At 45.5% G+C, this 21,730-nt stretch overlaps 1 protein-coding gene across 1 annotated transcript in view; it reads right to left on the minus strand.

Moving 5' to 3' along the window:
• The window catches only part of Frmpd1 (FERM and PDZ domain containing 1), a 98,941-nt gene that overhangs the window by 40,810 nt on the left and 36,401 nt on the right, over positions 1-21,730 (minus strand). Inside the window, exon 2 of the mRNA XM_032891292.1 lies at positions 14,669-14,773. Within this exon, the coding sequence (XP_032747183.1) occupies positions 14,669-14,769 (101 nt within the window). The 5' untranslated portion in view covers positions 14,770-14,773. The remainder of the gene's footprint in view (positions 1-14,668; positions 14,774-21,730) is intronic.

Below are 21,730 nucleotides of genomic sequence, written 5' to 3' on the forward strand. Positions count from 1 at the left end.
TGAAACTGTACATGACTTAAATCATAGCTAGTCCTGATTAAAAACCCAAACTTTAAGCCAAGCATAATGAGTATACCTATAATCCCACTCTCAGGAGGTGGCGGCAGGAGCTCAAGGTCACCTATAGGCTGAGCCATATAAAAAGACCCTGTTCCCAAAACAAAAACAAACCCAGCAAGGCATAGCAGCCCATACGTGTAACCCCAGCATTTGAAAGGCAGTGGCTGGAGGCTCAGGAGTTCAAGGCCACACTGTGCTACCTGAGATGGTCTCAGAAAAACAACACACATGAAAAAGATTAGATTTACACGTATGTATGTGCAAATCTGTGTGCATGTACACACAACGTCAAGTACCCCTGGGGTCAGAAGAGGGTGTTGGATCCCCTGGAATTAGATTTGTGAGCCACCCAAATGTGGGTGCTGAGGACCAAACTCCATCCCTCCAGACCCAACTTTAAGGCTATAAAAGGGCTAACACATCTCTTCCCTGCTGGAAGGCTGAGTCGGGATGACGGGAGAGCCTTGAGTTCAAGGCCAGCCTGGGCAACAGAGGATCTCTCTCTCCCCACACCCCCTTACACACACACACACACACACACACACACACACACACAGAGAGAGAGAGAGAGAGAGAGAGAGAGAGAGAGAGAGAGAGAGAGAGAGAGAGAGAGATTGAGCCCCAGGGATAGCTCAGCAGTCAAGAGCACTTGCTGCTTTTGTAGAGGACGGGTGCAGCCCCTACTGACAGCACAGGCGGCTGACAACAGCCTGTGACTTGAGTTCCAGGGAACGTGATGGCTGCTATGGCCTCTGCACACTCCAGTCAAACATACAATGCACACATACACACACAGGCAAAACATGCACACATAAAATAAAATAAGCTGTAAGAAAACCATTATCTGTGTTTTCTAAAAAGGGAAGGATATTATGGCTACTTAACGTTACAGGAGAAAACTTTAGTACTGAATCAGGGATGAATAGGATAGGAAAATGAACATGCATCACCTTTCTTCATTTTAATTTAATTTTATTTACTGTGTGTCTTGGGTGTGTGCGTAAGTGCATGTGTGCATGTGGTGTGTGCATGTGCGTGCACACGTGTGTACGTGTGTGTGCATGTGCGTGTGCGTGCGTGCATGTGTGTACATGTGAACATGTGTATGTGTGTGTATGTGTGTGTGTGCGCACGCGGGCACGCGAGCACGTGTGTGTGTTCTTCCATATTTACTTGGTTCTGAGGACTAAACCCAAGCTGGAAGGCCTGCGTGGCAAGCACTTTTTTGCACTGAAACATCTCTTTGGCCCCCACATTTTCCTGGGCTATAAAAGAAATTGGGGGAGTTGCAGGATAAAATAAAACAGCCATAGAAAGGCTCCAATAACTCGTTAGAAACAGATTAGTTGAAGGTATAGTCTATGCCAGGCATTTTTAATGAGCTAGTGTTAGGCAGCCAGAAAGCGCCGTCAGAAGATCCCACAAACAAAATGAGCAGCGTGTATTCATTAACTCAGGGTCAGAGAGGTTTACTTAAGGGGAATGACGAAACTGTCATTGAGGCCATAGAGGAAGAAAATCCGGTCCAAGTCAGACTGGGTTCCTGGGGGCAGGGAGAGGATTAAACATAGAACAGTAAAAGCGCTCCGTTAAAACACAGATTTGATGTCATATGGATTAGAAATTCTCTCAGATTAAAAAGTAAATTTAGAAAAGTAAGTCCAGGCGTGGTGGCACATGCCTGTAATTTTAGCACGGAAGACAGACCGAGAGTTCAAGGTTTTCCTTGGCTGCACAGTGAATTTTAGGCTGGCCTGGGCTACCTGAGACTCTGTCTCAAAAAAAAAAAAAAAAACAAAACAAAAAAGAAAAAGAAAACAAATGTTATTAGTTAACAGGAACAATAACGGCAGTGGTAGCAACAGCAGGGGCATGGCCGCCGCTGAGGAGTGCTGGAAGATATACAGTATCAGATTATGTCGGCCCCTCATAATAAACACAGGGGGGATTTTTGCTTTTATAAAGAGACTGAATCTTGATTTTTGTTTTATTATTGTTAGTTTTCAGTTTTTATTTTAAATTTATTACTTTATGTGTATAAGCGTTTGTCTGCGTACATGTATGTGCACCACATACATGCCAGTTACCCTGGGTAACCAAAAAAAGACATTGGATTCCCTAGAACTAGAATTACAGGTGATTGTGAGCCACCATATGGGTGCTGGGAACTAAATCCTGGTCCTCTGTAAGACCAAGACCTGCTCTTTACCAGTGAGCCCTCTCTCTAGTCCCCAGGCAGATAATTAAAAACCAAACTTAAAAATAAATATGCTTTACAACTGTATTTAGACTGGTGGAAACATTCTCAACAACCAATAGAGGATAATTAAACCAAACCCCGATAAGAATTAGCCCACTGCCAGGTGGTGGTGACCTGTGCCTTTAATCCCAGCACTTGGGAGGCAGAGGCAGGAGGATCTCTGTGAGTCTGAGGTCAGCCTGGTCTACAGAGCAAGTTCCAGGACAGCCAGGGCTACCCAGAGAGACCCTGTCTCAAACGAACAAAACAAAAAATGAACTCCCAAAACAAAACAAACAAAAGAATTAGCCTCCAAACTGTCCGTCCACAAAGCGTCAGAGACCTGTAAAATTGAGGAATCATGGTTTGGAAAATGCCCTTTCAGAGCAACCTATGACTGAAACTCCCTAAGGATAAACTAGTGGTTGTTTTGTTATGCCCACCCCTGCCATATCTCCCAACCACTTTCAGAATACAAGTAAGCTTTGCCCTCATGTCCCCGATCCTCATAGGGACCCACTGGCCCATGTCCCTTCCCAGACCTTCACTCGGCCTGACTGTCATATTTATGCTAGCTTTAACCTTTAACCTTTAGCTCTTCCAGCTAACGCCTGCAGCAAGTCATCAGGACAAGGACAAGCCAAGTCTAATTCAAAAGTCTTCTCCTGACCTCTTGAGCCCAGATTCCCTGAATCTTTAAAACCATTAGGGCTTCCCTGGCATGCAACTGACAGGGCTTTCAAGGTGTATAAATGAGCAAAATACCAGAGGTACACAGCACGAGACTGCTCATCTGTCAGTTGTGACATTCCTTAAAACCAGCGAGTTAGCAAAATGCGCAAATGCACATGAAGCCATAGTGATTAGCAGTGAGACTCTGGTGCATACCCCAGTGCTTCTCTATTCCTTTAGGGTGTCACTCAGCTCGGGGACTAGTGTTCTTGCCAGGGCCCATCTCTGCCATGTTCCAGAGCTTAGTAAACATTATCATGGGCGTGACAGCAGCTTCTCAGGCCTGGTTCCCGGAAGTCTTGCCTGATATCACCCTTGCTTTCATCACTAGTATCAGATCACCCAGGCTGTGGCGGGCTTCTGTGACAGGCTCTTAACCTGTCTCTCACTTTCTGTCCTGTTCCTATGTCTGCCTGACCTGATTCAAGGTTGTGGCTATGACACACACACACACACACACACACACACACACACACACACACACACACACACAAGGGAAACTCCTTCGTCTGCCTGGAAACTTCCAACATACACACTCAAACAAGTTCGTTCGTTCTCTTTCTCTCTCTCTCTCTCTCTCTCTCTCTCTCTCTCTCTCTCTCTCTCTCCCACACACACACACACACACACACACACACACACACACACACACACACACACACACTGGAAGCTTCCTCTTCTGTCTGAAAACTTCCAACACACACACATTCACACAAGTAAACACACTTACACACCACACATACACGCACACACACACATCTTTATCTGCATTTTCTTTCTCAACATACTCAACCATGCACTCTACCTGTCCAACTCCCATGCAGTCTTGCGATTTGGGTAGTAATATCCCCATCTGCCTTTGGGTAGTATTATCCCCATCTGCCGAACGTGCCCACAGAACCTTATCTACCCACTTCCTGCCCCATATACAGGTCACAGAATGATTTTTCTTAAGAAAACCAATTCTTGCTGTCTATACTTTATTGGGGCTTTTTGTTTTGTGTTTTTCTAAGTTTTTTGAGACAGGGTTTCTCTGTGTAACCCTGGGTGTCCTGAAACTCAATCTGTAGACCTGGCTGGCCTTGAACTCACAGAGATCCAAGGCCTCCTGAGTGCTGGGATTAAAGGTGTGAGCTACTGTTGCCCAGCAGGTTCTCTCTTGTTTCTGTGCCCACGCTCCATGCTCCAGGACAACTGGCCCTCAAGCTTCCGGCCGAATCCCATGCCTCTGTGTCCCTTCTCACAATAAAAGCTCTGGGATAAGGAGCATGTGCCACGCCCTGGGGTTCCTCACAAAGTTTCCAGGGTTGGAGCTCAGGTTGTCGGGTGTGTATGACAGGCACATTTACCCACTGAGCCATCTCCCTGGCACCGCTCTTTGTTTTTCTGAGCATGTCTTAGGCTCTTGGGCAACCCAGATTGGCTTCGAACTCTCTGTGTAACCGAGGATCCTCCTGCTTCTTACCTCCTGAGTGCTGGGATCACAGGGCTGCACCATCACACCCCACTACCATCCTTACTTCAAATAGACCTCACACTTAGAATGGCCAGTGCAAACTCGGCTGTCCTCTCTAGGTTGTAGTCTGCATTTTGAGAGCTGAACCTTTTTAAATCCATGTGAAGAGCTCAGAGCCAGCCGGAGTCTCAGCAGCTGTCTGGAGCATAAAAGAAAGAGCACACACTCTTGCCATGGGGGATCTACCACCTCCATCTCTGTGCTTTCAAGGTGAGTGGGTTTCAGTCGCCTGATGCTTTCCCAATGGAGGGTGTACTCTTTCATGGCGGGAGGCCCCACCGTGGTTATTAATCCCTGGATAGCATTTGTGACTTTGGCTCAAAGTCTGGAGTTGACATTTTCCCCAAAGGCCATGCCTAGCTTTTGCTTGGAAAGGGATTATGTAAGTACACGAACAAACTGGCCTCTCTCGCAGAGAACATTTAATATTTGACAGAAGCTGGGAGAAATGGTTCCTACAATGAAATGTCCTCTTCTGAGACATGTTTTAAATAGAAAACTAGATGGTGATCCAAAACCAAATCTATCTACCACTGTGCCGATGCCTGGCACATTACAACCATCTGTCTCCCTCTGTGGAGATGCCTGGTGCACTCCAATCATAGTTGGAGGCCATTTCTCCGAGATTTCAACCAGATAGCAGGAGACCTGCCATTACACTAATGGGGTTCCCATCAGATAAGTGGATTCTACCCCTACAGTAGGGGCAGGGAAAACATGGCCAATTCATCTAAACAGTTTGTAGAGGTTAGTGCTAAATTTTATGGGTCATAAGTTCATGCTGAGCTGATCAATAACACTGAAAAAAAATGCCAGGTGGAAATAGATTACGCTTCAAATAGCCTCTGGCCTCTCCTCGTCCGTGGATACTCTGGGAAGCGTATCTTATCTCTATGCGGAATCACTCTTGTGTTCCGGCAGCTTGCGGGAGAAGCTGCTTTAAAATTTTAAACACCTTACTGTGTTTAGCCTCAGTGATTCTTAGAAGCTGGCTCTGGTGTAAAGCAGATTTTTATACTTTGAAATGTATTCAGACAATGCTGGAATACAGGCAGGTCTGTATTGAAAAGGGAGTTAGCCTGTTGTTGGAGTCAGAGGAATGTTCTGGTGTTGTGATAGTATCTAGGCGGACAGTCGGCGTCGATGTGAGGATAGCAGGCCGACAGTCAGTGTTGATGTGAGTAGCACCTCACATTTGAGGGGATATCGTCCATCCTTACTCTTTATTATTTTGTGGTTGAGGGATGGGCCCCAGCCTTACATACACCGAGAAAGTGACATTACTATATTATATCTCCAGGCCTGTTACCACTGTAGACATGATGTGGAGGTAGACACACTAGTACAACTACGTAATCCCAACACGGCTGGGACAGAAGATCCCATGTTTCAGCCAACCTGGGCCACACAATGAGGTCACAGCCAGCCTAAGAGCTTGTCTTCCGGACTGTGTTCAAATCTTTCAACTTTTCCTCACAGGTCAAGAAGCCATAGGTACCTTTCTGGTACCTGAAAGGATACTTACCATTAGGAATATGAGGAAAGACGAACAAAGCCACCTCTACTTCATGGGAAGTAGGCTATTCATGATGGAGCTGGACGAATACGTCTGGAAAGGCCGGGAGGAGGGGCTTGTGACACTGAGATGCCATACATACACACATACACACGTGTGTTTACACGCTTACACTACATTCAGTTCTGAGAGTCAAGCTAGAGTGGAAGGAATCTTTTCTGAGCTTAAAGATAAAACCAATCTTGCTGTGTAGAGCGCTCATCTCTAAAGATTAGAAAACTCAGTCAGTTTCATGCTTGTATTAATAACCAAGTGAAATTATTCAGTATGGCAGAAATGGCGAGAGGGAGCAAAGGCTCTGCAGCTGAAGACAGAGAAAAGCCCAGTTTAACAGGAAATGAGATGTACGATAGAGTTAATATAAGTGGTTTGAACACAGCCATATAAAGCAGTCAGCAAGTTCAATGGCCCAGAAACGGTTCCTATCACCCGCATCAGGATGAAGCAAGAGTCCTGCGAATTACACAGGCAAAGACTCAGTGACAGAGACTCATAACTGCTTACTACCCTGAAAAACAATTAAGCTACATCTTTACTTCCTGGATTATATTCAAATAAGTTCAACCTTGAAGAACTAAAGATGGAGAATCTTAAACTATGCTCAATTAAAAGTAAAACTTCCATTAGGTCAAGATTTTTAGAATTTTGTGTGTGTGTGCGTGTGTGTGTGTGTGTGTGTGTGTGTGTGTGTGTGTGTGTGTGTGTGTGTGTGTGTGTGTGTGTGTGTTTATGTGTGTGTGTGTATGTGTGTGTTTGTGTTTTTGTTTTTTTGTGTGTGTTTGTGTGTGTGTGTGTGTGTGTGTGTCTGTGTGTGTGTGTGTGTGTGTGTGTGTGTGTGTGTGTGTGTGTGTGTGTGTGTCTGTGTGTGTGTATGTGTGTGTGTATGTGTGTGTGTATGTATGTGCATGTGTGTGTGTCTGTGTGTGTCTGTGTGTGTATGTATGTGCATGTATGTGTGTGTCTGTGTGTGTATGTATGTGCATGTGTGTGTCTGTGTGTGTATGTGTGCGTGTGTGTATGTGTGTTTGTGTGTGTGTGTGTGTGTGTGTGTGTGTGTGTATGTGTGTGTAGATCAGAGGTTGATGTTGGATACCTTCCTGGTCATGCACTACCTTACTTTATTCCTTTTGAAATAATAAAATTTTGCATATATATGACTGGGATGTCAATATACCTATAAACGTCATGTAATGTTCAAATCAAAACTTATCACATCTTCTCCATGGGAATATCCAAAATCCCTTTGTTTCCTTTCTTTGAGACAGAGTCTTATCTACATTTTTTATTTATTTATTTTTTTGAAATGGGATCTCTCACTGAACCTAGAGCTCACTATACCACGGGGACACTTTACTTAACCATATTCATAGCAGCTTTATCTGCAATAGCCAGAAACTGAAGACAACCCAGATGTCCTTCAACTGAAGAATGGACACAGAAAATGTGATTCCTTTACACAGTGGGAAAACAAAGACACCAAGAATTTTGCAGGCAAATAGATGGAAGTTGAGAATTTTATCCTGAGTGAGGTAAGCTAGACCCAAAAGGACATGCATGATATGTACTCACTTAAAAGTGGACATCAGCCATAAAGTGCAGAACAACCATGCTACAAGCACAGACACAAAGAAACTGGGTAATAAGGAGGGCCCAATGGAGGAGGTGTGAATCTCACTCAGAAGGAGAAACTAAAGAGTCATCGGAATGGATGGAGAGAGAAAAGGGACTGGGCAGGAGAGGCAGTGAGGAGGGGGCAAGAGAGGGCTAGAATCGAGAATGGAAACCGGCAGGGGGATATCTCTGGTGAGTATCTGGAGGCCTGGGATGGCAGCAGTCTATGGGGTGACCCTGGCTTAGATTCCTACCAGAGGCGGGTATAGAGACTGAAGAAGTCACCTCCTGTTGCCAGGCAGGACTTCCAGGGGAGGGAGGGGGACATCAATCCACTCACAAAACCTTCAACCCAAAATCTGTCCTGCCTACAAGATGCCCAGGGACAAAGATGGAGCAGAGACAGAGGGAACAGCCAACCACTGACTGCCCCAACTGAGACCCATCCCATGTGACAGAGCCAACCCCTGACCCTATGAATGACACTCTGCTAGGCCTGCAGACAGGAACCTAGCATAACTGTCCCCTGAGAGGCTTCATCCAGCAGCAGACGGAGGCAGATGCAGAAAGCCACAACCAAACCTCGGGCAGAGCCTGGGGCGTCTTGTGAAGGAGTGGGAGATAAAAGTGAGTAAGTCGGAGGGGTCAAGGACACCACAAGAAGACGGACAGAGTCAACTGAGACCACGGGGGTTCACAAAGCTTAGGCCACCAACCAGGGAGCATACAGGGGCTGGACCTAGGCCACCTGTACATTTGTAGCAAATGTGAAGCTTCGTCTTCATGTGGGTCCCTTAACGAGTGGAGCTGGGCTGTCTCTGTCTCTACTCCCTGTCATTGGATCCCCCTCCCTTGTACTCGAACTGACTAGATGCCTCAGGATGGGGTGGTACCAAAGGGGAGGGGGCAGTGAGGGGAGGGATTTTTAAGGGTAAGACTGGGAAGGTGGGGGGGTGTAACTGGAAAGTAAAGCAAATAAAAAAATAAAAATAAAGAAATTCCAAACTGTCACAGCAGTGTTTCTGTTGCTCTGATAAAGTACCATGATAGAAAGCAACTTGGGACGAAAAGGGCTTATATTTCAGCCTACAGTTTCACAATACAGTCCATCATGCAAGGAAGTCGGGGGATGGTGTACACATGCACTTGAATGCAGGTACCCACAGAGCCCAGAAGAGAGTCCTGGATCTCCTGGAGCTGGAGTTACAGGTGAAGGTGAGAGGCCTGATATGGGTGCTGGGAACTGTCTTCTGCTCTGAACCTCTGAGCCATTGCTCCTGCCCTCTGGGTTAGCTCTTTCTCAAGGAACGGATGCTGAACACTTTATTGTCACGATGGGCTATGCAGTCAAGTGGTCAGAGAGGTGTCTGTTCCAATGTATTTGCATTAACCTCCCATGCCAGGAATTGCAAACACCACTAGGCTTCCCTCAGCCAAGGTATATGAATTCCAATTTACACTACAGTCTAAATTTGACCAAATCTGGTAGCGATAACACCTGGTGGGAATTCATTGAAAACCGAGGACACCCAAGTAGCTTTGAGAGCGTAACATCACTGCTGGTGCGTAGAATACTCCATTGTTTCACAAGGCTTAGAAATGGACAGTTACTTTGAGCTGATTCACTCCTACATAATGTACTTTGAGCCAAACATAAAGTTTAAACATTATGGAGAAATAGCTATTGTAAGTGAAAGTACAAGACTGGAATTATTGCAAGTCTTCGAGAAAGAAAAACAAACTAGGGTACGCACGCGAAAGAGTCTAACTGCAGACCTGCTTCCTGGACCGGGGTAACCCTTCAAGGCACTTCCTTCACTGCTGGCCCTAGCTACTGTGAGTGCTGAGATGCAAAGTCCTGTAAGGTAGCTTTACCATCCCTGTTCCTTACTTCAATTTCTCTAGTGTTTTAAAACCGTGTGCTACCGAGATGTACTCCTGGAAGAAGGAGGGACGAAAAAAAATCCATGGCTTATCAGTTAAGGGCACTGTCTGCTCTTCCAAAGGACTCAGGGTCCATTCCCAGCACCACACAGTAACTCACACCATCTATAACTCCAGTTCTAAGGGATCTACACCCTCTTCTGGCCTCTACAGGTATCGGACATGCACATGCTATACAACATGCAGGCACGTATGTGTGTATATATGTATATATATATAAAATAAAATTATTTTTGATTCACTATGTGTATGTGCATATGTATGTGTATATGTGTATATATGTGTATACATGTATATGTGTGTGTATGTGCATGTTTATGTGTGTGTTTATATGTATGTGTGTATGTATGTGTTTATGTGTATATGTGTATGTGCATGTGTGCATGTATGTATGTGTGCATTTATGTGTGTGTTTGACTGTATGTGTGTATAAGTATATATGTGCATGTTGGTATGTATGTGTATATATGTATATGTATGTATGCATGTGTGCATTAATGTGTATGTGTGTATGTGTTTATGTGTATACATGTGTATATATTTGTATACATGTGTGTGTTTATGTGTGCATGTGTATGTGTGTGTGTTTATATGTGCATGTGTGTGTGTATGTGCATGTTTATGTGTGTGTTTATATGTATGTGTGTATGTATGTTTATGTGTATATGTGTATGTGCATGTGTGCATGTATGTATGTGTGCATTTATGTGTGTGTTTGACTGTATGTGTGTATAAGTATATATGTGCATGTTGGTATGTATGTGTATATATGTATATGTATGTATGCATGTGTGCATTAATGTGTATGTGTGTATGTGTTTATGTGTATACATGTGTATATATTTGTATACATGTGTGTGTTTATGTGTGCATGTGTATGTGTGTGTGTTTATATGTGCATGTGTGTGTGTATGTGTGTTTATGTGTGTATGTGTGAGTGTGTTACTCTGCACACATGAAGACAAAAAGGCGTCAGTGCTCTCCTTTCAACTTCAGAAGCATCTAGGGATGGAATTCAGGTTTCTGTGCTCCTGTGGCAAAACCTCTAAAACATCTCACAAGTGTGGATATTTTAAATACATGGGGGGTGGTGATGCACACGCAGCACTCAGGAGGCAGAAGCAGGCAGATCTCCCAGTTTGAGGCCAGCCTGGTCTACAGAACGTGTTCCAGGACAGCCAGGACTCTATGTGTGTATATAAAAAAAACCCTGTCTAGAAAAACAAAACAAAACAAAATGCTTAAATGTACATAAGACACACAACACATGTCATAAACCCCAGCACTCAGGAGGCAGAGGCAGGCAAGCCTCTGTGAGTTCAAAGCCAGTCTGGTTTACATAGCAAGTTCCAGGCCAGCCAAAACCACAGAATAAAAGACCCTTTCTTAAAATAAATGAATTAAATTAAAATTAAAAATGTAAATGCGGGGCTGGGGATTTAGCTCAGCGGTAGAGCGCTTACCTAGGAAGGCAAAGGCCCTGGGTTGGGTCCCAGCTCAAAAAAAAAAAAAGAACCAAAAAAAAAAAAAAAAAAAAATGTAAATGCATAGTACATACATGTGTCCCTTACCGTGAAAGCCTTTAGGGAGGGTGGCAATGAACAAGCGTAGAAGGTTCTAGGTCACCCTGAAGTGTGAGGAGTGGGTGAGCCGTTGTAGGGAGCAATGGGAGGGGTGGCTCACACCTCAGGTGGAGCTCTGTACATTCTGGACACCCACACAGGGCAGAGTTAACTGGGGTAATAAGAAATGGCCAGAGTGGGGCTGGGGATTTAGCTCAGTGGTAGAGTGCTTACCTAGGAAGCGCAAGGCCCTGGGTTCGGTCCCCAGCTCCAAAAAAAAAAAGAAATGGCCAGAGTGTACCCGGGGGCAGAGAGGCAGCTGGGTCTGAGGCCTGGCTGAAAGCAGGAAGTACCTATGAACTGAGTGCCTGGCTTTCAGGGGGATGTGGTGTCGGATGGTGGCACAGACTTTCCTCCTGAGGGCACAGGGTTAGAGCTGAGAAGCAAGCTGAAGATTATGTGAATTGTCGTAGAAACGGAGACACAGAAATGGTGTCTTCAGTGGCTGGGAATTGGGGGCCTCTCTTTCCCTTCTTTTTAACTTCCCTTCGATAAAGAAAAAGATGAGAGATAGAGAAAGACACAGAGACAGAGACAGAGACAGAGACAGAGACAGAGAGGGACGGGCTTTCTAGATGCACAGAAAGGTGTTCAGTATCATTTTGTCTAATTGGGAAAACGCAGATCAAAACCACAAGACAGAGTTGGGAGGGGTGGCTGGGTTTCATCCAAGGCTGGACTATAGAGTGGTCTGGCCAAACACTCAGAGAAAGTCTCCCACCTCTGCTTTCTGACTGCTGGGATTAAAGGTGTGGTTTACACATGCCTACTGGGGGATTTTCTTAACTGGGATGCCCGAGGTGACATCATTTCACAGGAGGCTCCTGGATTGAAGGGAGGAGGGGGACCCAAGTGCTGAGCACCTCCCTTCTCTGCCTGAGGAAGCAGCGTGAATGGCTACTTCAGGTACATGATGGACTATGTGTGAACTAAAATAACCTTTTTCTTCTTTCCCTTGAGGTGTTTTGTAGGGGTATTTTTTTTTTTTATCATAGCAACAAAAAACAGAACTAAGGGGGCTGGGGATTTAGCTCAGTGGTAGAGCGCTTACCTAGGAAGCGCAAGGCCCTGGGTTCGGTCCCCAGCTCCGAAAAAAAAAAAGAACCAAAAAAAAAAAAAAAAAAAACAGAACTAAGGCAGGGGCACATGCTTGTAATTTCAACTCTCAAGAGACAGACTTGGGAAGGTGAGGAATTTAAGGTTATATGAGGCTAGCCCAAGTGAGCTTGAGTGAGCCCAAGGCTATGGGCTATATGATGCCCTGTCTGAAAATCTAAGCAACCAAAACTAAGGAACAAAATAAAAAAGTAAATGAACATGAAAGACAACTTCACACTCACCATGAAGGCCACTATCAAAAAGATGAGTAACAACAAGTCTTGGCAAAGAACTGAACCCCTCACATCGCAATGGTAGAAATGCAAACAGTACAGTCACTTTAGACAAAGGCCTAGCAGTTCTTCCAAGGATTAAACAGAGTTATCACAAGACCTGGCTACTACCCTCCCAAACAAACAAACAAAAAACATGAAAAGAAAACATGTGGGTTGGGGATTTAGCTCAGTGGTAGAGCGCTTGCCTAGCAAGCACAAGGCCCTGCGTTCAGTCCCCAGCTCCGAAAAAAAAAAAAGGAAAAAAAAAAAAAAAAGAAAACGTGTTATGCAAATGTTCAGATAATTCATAATAGTCACAAAATGAAAACCACCCAAATCAATATCAGCTGATGAGTAGACAAAACATTCAACAGTAGAGATTCTTTGGAGGTGAAAGGATAGGACATACCAATTCATGCCATCATGCCACAGATTTAAACTTATGTTAAGTGGAAGAAGCCATGCACAATGCTCTTCAAATGAATGGCTCCATTTATTAGAAATATCTGCATGAACATATCTATTCAGGCAGAAGACAGCTGGGAATAATGGGGAGCAGGTGTTAAGGGAATGCTGGAGCATGGGGTGGAGGGGAAGGGGAGGAGAGAAATTGGGGAGGAAAGGGTTTATTTGATTTATGCTTTCATATCACTGTTCTTATAGAACCCAGGACTAGCACAGAGCGGGATACAGAAAGCCCGTATCTCACCACAGAACCGTGGAGTGGCATCTCACCAGTCTAGGATGACAGAGGCTCCACTGGGAAACGATTCTCTCATTCATTAATTCATTAATTAAGCACTCTATGACTACCTGCAATGTTCCCATGACTCAGACACCTCTGTGACTCAGCCACCTCTGGCTACAGATACAGGGCTAGCAATTTTGCTGGTCTCACAGGAGGGTGAGCCAGGAGGAATGTGCTCAGTGAGGTTCACGCCAGGTGGAGCACAGTGTCCACGGTGCAGCTTATTCTATGGGGCCCACTGAGGTGTTCATTCTCACTGAGGACTGGGTGCTTCTTCATAGAAATCCCAGCACTTCAGCCAAGCCCTCCTGTGCTGGGTTTAAAAGCATGTGCCACCACACTTAGCTTTAAAAAAAAATGATGGTGGTGGTGGTGGTGGTGGTGGTGGTAATGGATCTGACCAGGCTCCCTTCCGGCCACTGAGGACACTGCATGCCCATGGTGCAGACATACATGCAGGCAAAGCGCCCACACATTTACAGAATGGAGGCCGTCAGAGGTCTTTGAAGAGAGGAAAGGGTGGTCTCAAGTCATTCTGAAGTCCCTCTCAGAGCCTTGTGTTTTGTCTGTAAAATGGGGCCAATTCTACAGGTCTTCTCACACCTCCGTAGTGAGGCTCAGACAGCGCTGCTGGTAGTAACTTTGTCAGTTGGCAGCAGACCAGCTGTCCTGGTCCTTCAGGGGGATGTGTCTCAGTAACACCTGGCACCTGCCACGTCAACGCCGTGGCAGGACCAGATGGGAAGATCCCAGGCAGAAACAAAGGCTTTGAAATCTTATTTGAAAGTTTTCTTGTAGCAGCCATATCAGGTCTGTATATGATGTCATCCTTGTTTAGAAAGAAACAGGGACTATGGGAAAGAAACGGCTCCCACGAAATGAGGACATGGGACAAATATAAACTTACATTAAATGCCCAGAAAGTACATGTGACATGGGTTATCAGACATGGGGATATCTATGTGAACGTGTGTGTGTGTGTGTGTGTGTGTGTGTGTGTGTGTGTGTGTGTGTGTGTGTGTGAGTTTGGGGTGAGTGTGATTGTACACGTGTTCGGGGGAGGGGTATAAGAAAAGACATTCCACTCAGTCTGCTGGTTGAGTTACCTGTGGCACCTCTTTGCAGATGGCAGCTGATCAAAGCCAGCCAGGGGCAGGAAGCCCCAGGTCCTTCCAGGACAGGCACTTCCTCCCACAGGGACCCCAAACCTCTACCAATAGGACCCACCGACAGCCCAGGAACCTTACCGAGCTGAGCTGTCCCGGGAGCGCCGAAGCCACCTTGCCACCATCTGCTCTATTCTGTGTGCTTTCCGAGTCTGGGATAAACCGCCCTCCAGCTCTTCCATTTACCTAATGGATGTGAAGGAAAGAAGAATGTTCTGAGAAGATGAACCCAAGCCTGGAATGAGGACTCCGCCACATTCACGCCCGCCCACCCGAAGACCCACTGAGCAAATGACTGGTTCCCCTTCTAGCTGAGCTCTTCACAGTCCACAGAATAAACACTTCAGCATCTCTTGTCTGCAGAGTCCAGGCTTGTGGTAAACAGAATACCTTTGTGTCTCACACAAAAGGATGAGGGAATTTAAAAAGGTGAGGTTTCATAACAGACTTGCCTCCAGGATCTGCTAGCACGGGGCAGCATTTTTTGTCTAGAGGTTTTGCTTGTTTTTGTTACTTTGAAATAAGCTGATCTTGAACTTATGAACCTCCTGCCTCAGCCTCCAAGTGCTGGATTTGCAAGTAAGCACCATCCCATGTAATAAGAATTCCTTTTTTAAAAAGAAACCATGTATTTGTTTCATCTTATCTGAGGAGTGTTTTGTGTTACTGTGTGTACTGAACACATGTGTGCCTTTGTGTCTGCAGAGGCCAGAAGGGTGTTGGATTCACTGAACTGGGTTAGAGAAGGTTGTGAGATGCCGTGTGGGTGGGTGTTGGGAACCGAACCCAGGTCTTCTGGAGGAGCAGCCAGTGCTTCACTGAGACACCTCTCTGGCCCATGGCAGAGCATGGGCATGCCCGTGACTGGGCAAACTCTTCTGAGTGCTGTTGCTACCCAATGATTTTATGTCAAATTTTAAATAGGTAATTCGCCTGCATAATTCCATACCAGCCTATAAAAAAGAGATACAGGCATCGTACTGTGAGCGAGAAGTTGTGTGACGATGTGGGGAGGTACGCAGCTCAGCTGGTAGACAGTTTGCTTAGCTTTGCATTCGACTCCCAAGCTCTCATAAACGGGGCATGATGGTACAATCCTGTGATCCCAGGAATCAGGAGGTAGAGGCAGGGGGATCAGAAGCAGAAGGTTGTCTTCAACTCTATGGCAAGTTTCAGGCCAACCTGGGCCCAAGAGACCCTGTCTTGAAAAAAAGTTATGAGGATGGTAACCCCAAGTATTCTTACCATGGGAAAATCAAATACCCATTCAGTGAGTGGTCCCTCCACCCAGATCTGAGCCCATACTATCTCTCCCCGAGTTTCTTTATGGCTGTGCAAGTAAACACAAATAACAATTTTACAGTCCTTTTTCTTGCAAAGGGTGGCATGCCATATGCATTTTTTTTTGGCACCAGGCTTGTTTTCTTCTCCTTGAGTATACACCCTGGCCATCTTTCAACATCAGGACATAGAATCATTCTTCGTTCTTGTTGACAACTGATTGTTTCACTGTATGGATTGTTCTGTAATCCAAAAAGAAGTCCTTTGCTGATAAACGCTTGGGCTACTGCCAGTCTTTTGCTACTATAAACAATGCTCAATGAGTTACACATTCCATACATCATTTCTGCACGTATGCGATTATATATATTTGGATGAGATTCCCTAATGATAGGTCAAAGGTCGCGTGCATTTGTGCTTTGATGAATGTTGCCAGGTCAACAGGAAAAGAGATCTACACTTGTAAGATCAATGCTTCATAAATCAATGTATATTGACATTTCTATTGTCTAATCTATTTCACTTTTCAAAGATACTGGTCTCAGTTCACCAAAGTAATTTCATGATAACACAATAAATAACTACACAAAACGAAAACACAGCAGTGGAAAATAGAATTGGACACAAGGCAACTAAAAACGAATTATAAAAGATTATGCTGTTTAAACACTACACAATTGCTCAAGAAAAGCTAGAAGGCAAGAATTATTAAGATAAGAAAAAAACCAAAAAACAACCCAGACATCTGAGATGACTCCGAAAGGTCAGGAGATCTAAAAAGCCACTTACCACATAGATTTTTAAAGAGTTCTACTGGCCCCCTCCGTTCCCCAAACATACAGTTCAAGCACCCTTACAATCTGTAAGACGAGTTCATCCTAACGAGTTACTTCAGCCTTATTTTACACTAACTTTCTATTTTCAGATCTGCGCCATCAGTAGAGGGCTTACCTAGCATGCGCAAGGCCTTGAGTTCAATCCCACATAACCCAGGTGTGGTGGCACAGGCCTAGGACCCTAAATTCAAGTTCAAAACCATCCTCTGCCACATAGTAAGTTTAAGGCCAAGCAGGGCTACATGATACCCTGTCTCAAAAATGTATGTGTGCACGCACACACACAGACACACACACACACTACACACAGACACACGTACACACTTCACACACACTACACACACACACACACACTTCACACACACTACACACACACATACACACACTTCACACGCACTACACACACTTCACATGCACTACACACACACAAACAAAAACAGACACCTCATTTCTTATTGAGGAGTATTTATTTATTTAGATATATAAAGAGTTGCAAAGATAACACAGAATTGCCATCTGCCCTGCACTCAGCTTTCTGGAAAATAACACCTTACATAACCTTTAATACATTTTCTTTTTGCAAAATTAAGACATTAGCATCAGCACAATGCTATTAACCAAACTGCAGCCTGCAGGCAATATTAAAACCTCACCAGTTTCTCCACTGTTCCTTCTCTATGCCAGGATCCACTGCGGGGTACAATTTGCGTTTTTGATTTTCCCCCATGCTATTCTGCTGCTCTAGAGCATAAAGAAGGGGAGCTTCTGCTCGGTGGGACCAGTAACCAGTATAATACAAACATCGGCTCTGATAAAGACGGTGGAAGTGCAGCCTTCCCCATGACTAAGGAGAAGTGAGTCCTCTTAAATAATGAGCTGGAATGGGCAGTGGTGGCACACGCCTTTAATCCCAGCACTCAAGAGGCAGAAGCAGGCAGATCTCTGTGAGTTCGAGGCCAGCCTGGTGTATAGAGCGGGTTGCAGGACAGCCAGGGCTACACAGAGAAACCCTGTCTCAAAGGACAACAGTAACAACAGCAACAGCAACAGTGGAGCATCCCATGGGTGCAGGGAGAGAGGGTTGCCAAGGCAGCTCCAAGTGAGCACAGGATATCCAACCGAGTAATTGTAAACCTGGAGGCACGGGCTTTTCAGTCAGTGGAGCAAACAAGGAACTGATGAACAAAGGCTACCATAAAACATACATTCTCGGCTCTGTGCACCTTCACGTTCCTCAGTCTTGTAACATGCCAGCTGAGACGTGATCACGGAAGTGAACAGATTTGGCAAATGATCACCACGGCCACCTTCAACTGTACCGAAGTGGATACGGTTGCCATCAGTGACCCCTTCACTGACTCCGACTACATGTTCCACAGGGCTGTCAAGTCTGAGAATGGGAAACTTGTCATCCATGGGAGGGCCACCAACCTCCAGGAGTGAGATACCCCGCAACACCCAATGGGGTGATGGCGGTGTGCAACTTACTGGTGTCTTCAATACCACGCAGAAGGCTGTGGCCCTCCTGAAGGGCAGAGGCAAAAATGTCACCTTCTCTGCCCCTTCTGCTGAGGCCCATGCGTTTGTGCTGGGTGTGAAGCATCAGGTGCCTCCCTCACTCGAGACTCAGCAAAGCTGTGTCCACCTAACCAACCATACAAGGTCATCTCAGACATCAGTGTTGTCAGGGCTCATGACCATAGCCCCATGACCCTGTGGCCCCTCTGGGAATGGGCATAATGGCTGTAGGGCTGCACAGATCACCATCCCTGTGTACAGCTTGTCAGAGCTGTGGACAAGGTCTGACCAGGAAGCTCAGAGGCACGGCTTCCTATTTTCTTAATCACAGGGAAGTGAAGTGGGCATCAGAAGGCCTCTTACCAAGGAGCATCTTGGGTTACACTAAGGACCAGGTTATCTCTGTGACGTTAACAGTGACACCCACTCTTCTACCTCTGATGCTGGGGCTCACGACCTTGGCAACCACTTTGTCGAGCTCATCTCCTGGCATAACACAATTTTGACTACAGCAACAACATGGTGGACCCATGGTCACATGGCCTCCAGGGAGAAGCCTTGGACCATCAGGAACATGAGGACGAGAGCCACTGCCCACAGTCAGCCCCAATGCACTGAGCATCTCCCTCAAAGTTTCCATCCAGACCCCCAGAGGAAGGGAGGGACGTAGGGAGTCTTATCAGAAAATAAGGATGGAGCCTTGGAAATTAAAAGACTGCTGAAATAAATTCAATTAAAAATTTAAACAACCCACTCCGTGGAGCATCACAGAGGAATCAAAGAGATGGGTGGCAGGGTTGCTCGGTGGGTAAAGTTCTTGCCATAAAGTGTGCAGACAAAGTCTCCACATAAACGACTGGTGTGTGGCCGCCTATGACACCCCGGCCTCGGAGGGCAGAGATGGGGTCAATGGTGTAAGCTGACTAGTTACACTAACCACACTGGTAAGCCTCAACTGAGAGTCTATGTCTCAATGAGAAGATGAAAAGGGATGAAGACTGAATGGGCACACGCCTACACACACCCACACAGCCCTATACCCTACACACACCCTACACAAGCCCACACGCACCTACACATGCCCCTACACACACACACACATACACAGCCCCTATACCTTATACACACCTACACACACCTACACATACACCTATACCCTACACACACCCTACACAAGCCCACACACACCTACACATGCCCCTACACACACCCACACAGCCCTATACCCTACACACACCCTACACACTTATACACACCCCTATACACCCACACACACCTACACACACACCCTATACAAGCCCACACACACTACACATGCCCCTACACACACACCCCTACACATTCACACACCTACACATACATCTACACATATCCCCCACACACCACCCCACACACACCACACATACCCCACAGACCCCACACACCCCACACATACTGCTACAAACATCCCCACACACAGCTCTACACACCCTCACACAACCCTACACACACTGTTATACACACCCCTATATATTCCCACATACCCCTCCACACACACATACACACCCTATATACACCTCTACACCCCCAGACCCCTACAGACAGACCCCTACACCCACCCCTACACACATACCCACACACAACTATACACATGCCCTCACACTAAAAAATACATACGTCACACACACAGATAATTACAAAAGTAACAATGAGCAAAAGAGAAAGTTATCAAATACCATAGGCCAAGAAACATAGCTAAATGGACCCGTGCCAAGCAGGAAGACCAATATTGACATAGGGAAGGTTCTGGAGGCTAGAAACAGCCTGAGGTGTTTGAATGAGAAGGGTCCCCATGGGCTCATACTTGATGCTGCTCACAGGGAGTAGCACTACTTGAGAAGGGTTAGGAGGTGTGGCCTTGTTGGAGGAAGTGGCTTTGAGGTTTCAGAAGCTCAAGCCTGGTCTAGTCTAGACTCTTCCTTCTGTCTGTGGGTGAAGATGTAGAACTCGCAGTTACCTCTCCACACCATGTCTGTCTGTGTGCCACCATGCCTCCCCTCCATGATGATAAAGGACTAAACCTCTGAAACAGTAAGCCAGCCCCAATCAAACACTTTGTTTTATAAGATTGGCCATGTCGTGGAGCCTCTTCACAACGCTCGAACACTGGCACTGTCAAATAATTCAATAAGTTATTCCCAAAGATCCAAAATTTCCAGATTGAGGATGTCCACCAAAGCAAGGTGGACCAGGTAGGCATTGATCATGCTGTGATGTCGGCTAATGGACAAGCAGAGGCAAGAGGATGTAGCTAGCCTCATCTATACCGTGAGAACCTCTTCCCCACCTCACCCGCACACCAGTCAATCCTGTACAATGAATGAGAAACAGAACCAACAACACTATACACTATATATTTTATTTTAGCTTTTGAGACAGGTTCTCACAATGTAGCCCTGGTTGGCCTGGAACTTACTATGTAGATCAGGCTGACCCCAAACTCAGAGATCCACCTGCCTCTGCCTCCAAGTGCTAGGAATAAAGACACTAACAACTCTATCAGGCAAAAGATTAAAAACTAGAAACAGAAAAGAGCTAAACATTTTGGAAGAAAAAAATAAATCAAACACAAAAGTTGAGACTAAAAAGAGCGGGTTGGGGATTTGGCTCAGTGGTAGAGCGCTTGCCTAGCAAGCGCAAGGCCCTGGGTTCAGTCCCCTGCTCTGAAAAAAAAAAGGAAAAAAAAAAAAAGAGCATGAGACTTAACGCTTACATGTTCTGATATCTGCCGCTCTTGCGGACCCGAGTTCAGTTTTTAGCATGCACACCCGGAGGCTCGTAACCACTTGTAAGTCCAGCTCCAAGAATCCAATGCCCTCTTCTGGCCTCCAGGGGCACACACACGCACGTGCTCACACATACGTGTACATACACATAAACAGAAACAAGTCTTCTTTACAAAGTAAAGCGTAGCTCACAATTCTGTCAGCACTGGGTAATATTTATACCTTCATAATAATGTAAACACTGAAGTGATTTCCCAAAGTAAAAATGACCCAGGAAGGTACAGTGAAGGAAAGTGGGGGGGGTATGAGAGTTCATCCTCATGATGGTTAGTTGCCACAATTAATGAATTCTGCAATAGAAGTGTAAGAATGTTTCTCTCAGGGCTGAGAATGCTGCTCAGATGGTACAGGAGTCGCCTAGCATCAACGCCCTGGGTTGACCTCCAGCACCACATAACTGCGCACGGAGCTCACACCGTAATCCTAACCCTCAGGAGGGTAGGGAGGCCGTTCTCAGTTACATAGAGGGTTCAAGGCCCTAACTAGGCTGTCTCAAAAGGGAAAAATATTTTCAGAAATAATGTAGGAAAACATCAGAGGGAACAAGAGTTTAAGGAGGTTGTTTGTAGGGAATGGAGGCCGCCCAATTCTCATATATATATATATATATATATATATATATATATATATATACACACACACACACGTATATATATGTAAAATTTAAACTTTTTATTCATTTT

This window comes from Rattus rattus, chromosome 1 (assembly GCF_011064425.1).
Source record: "Rattus rattus isolate New Zealand chromosome 1, Rrattus_CSIRO_v1, whole genome shotgun sequence".
In the NCBI taxonomy this organism is placed as follows: domain Eukaryota; kingdom Metazoa; phylum Chordata; class Mammalia; order Rodentia; family Muridae; genus Rattus; species Rattus rattus.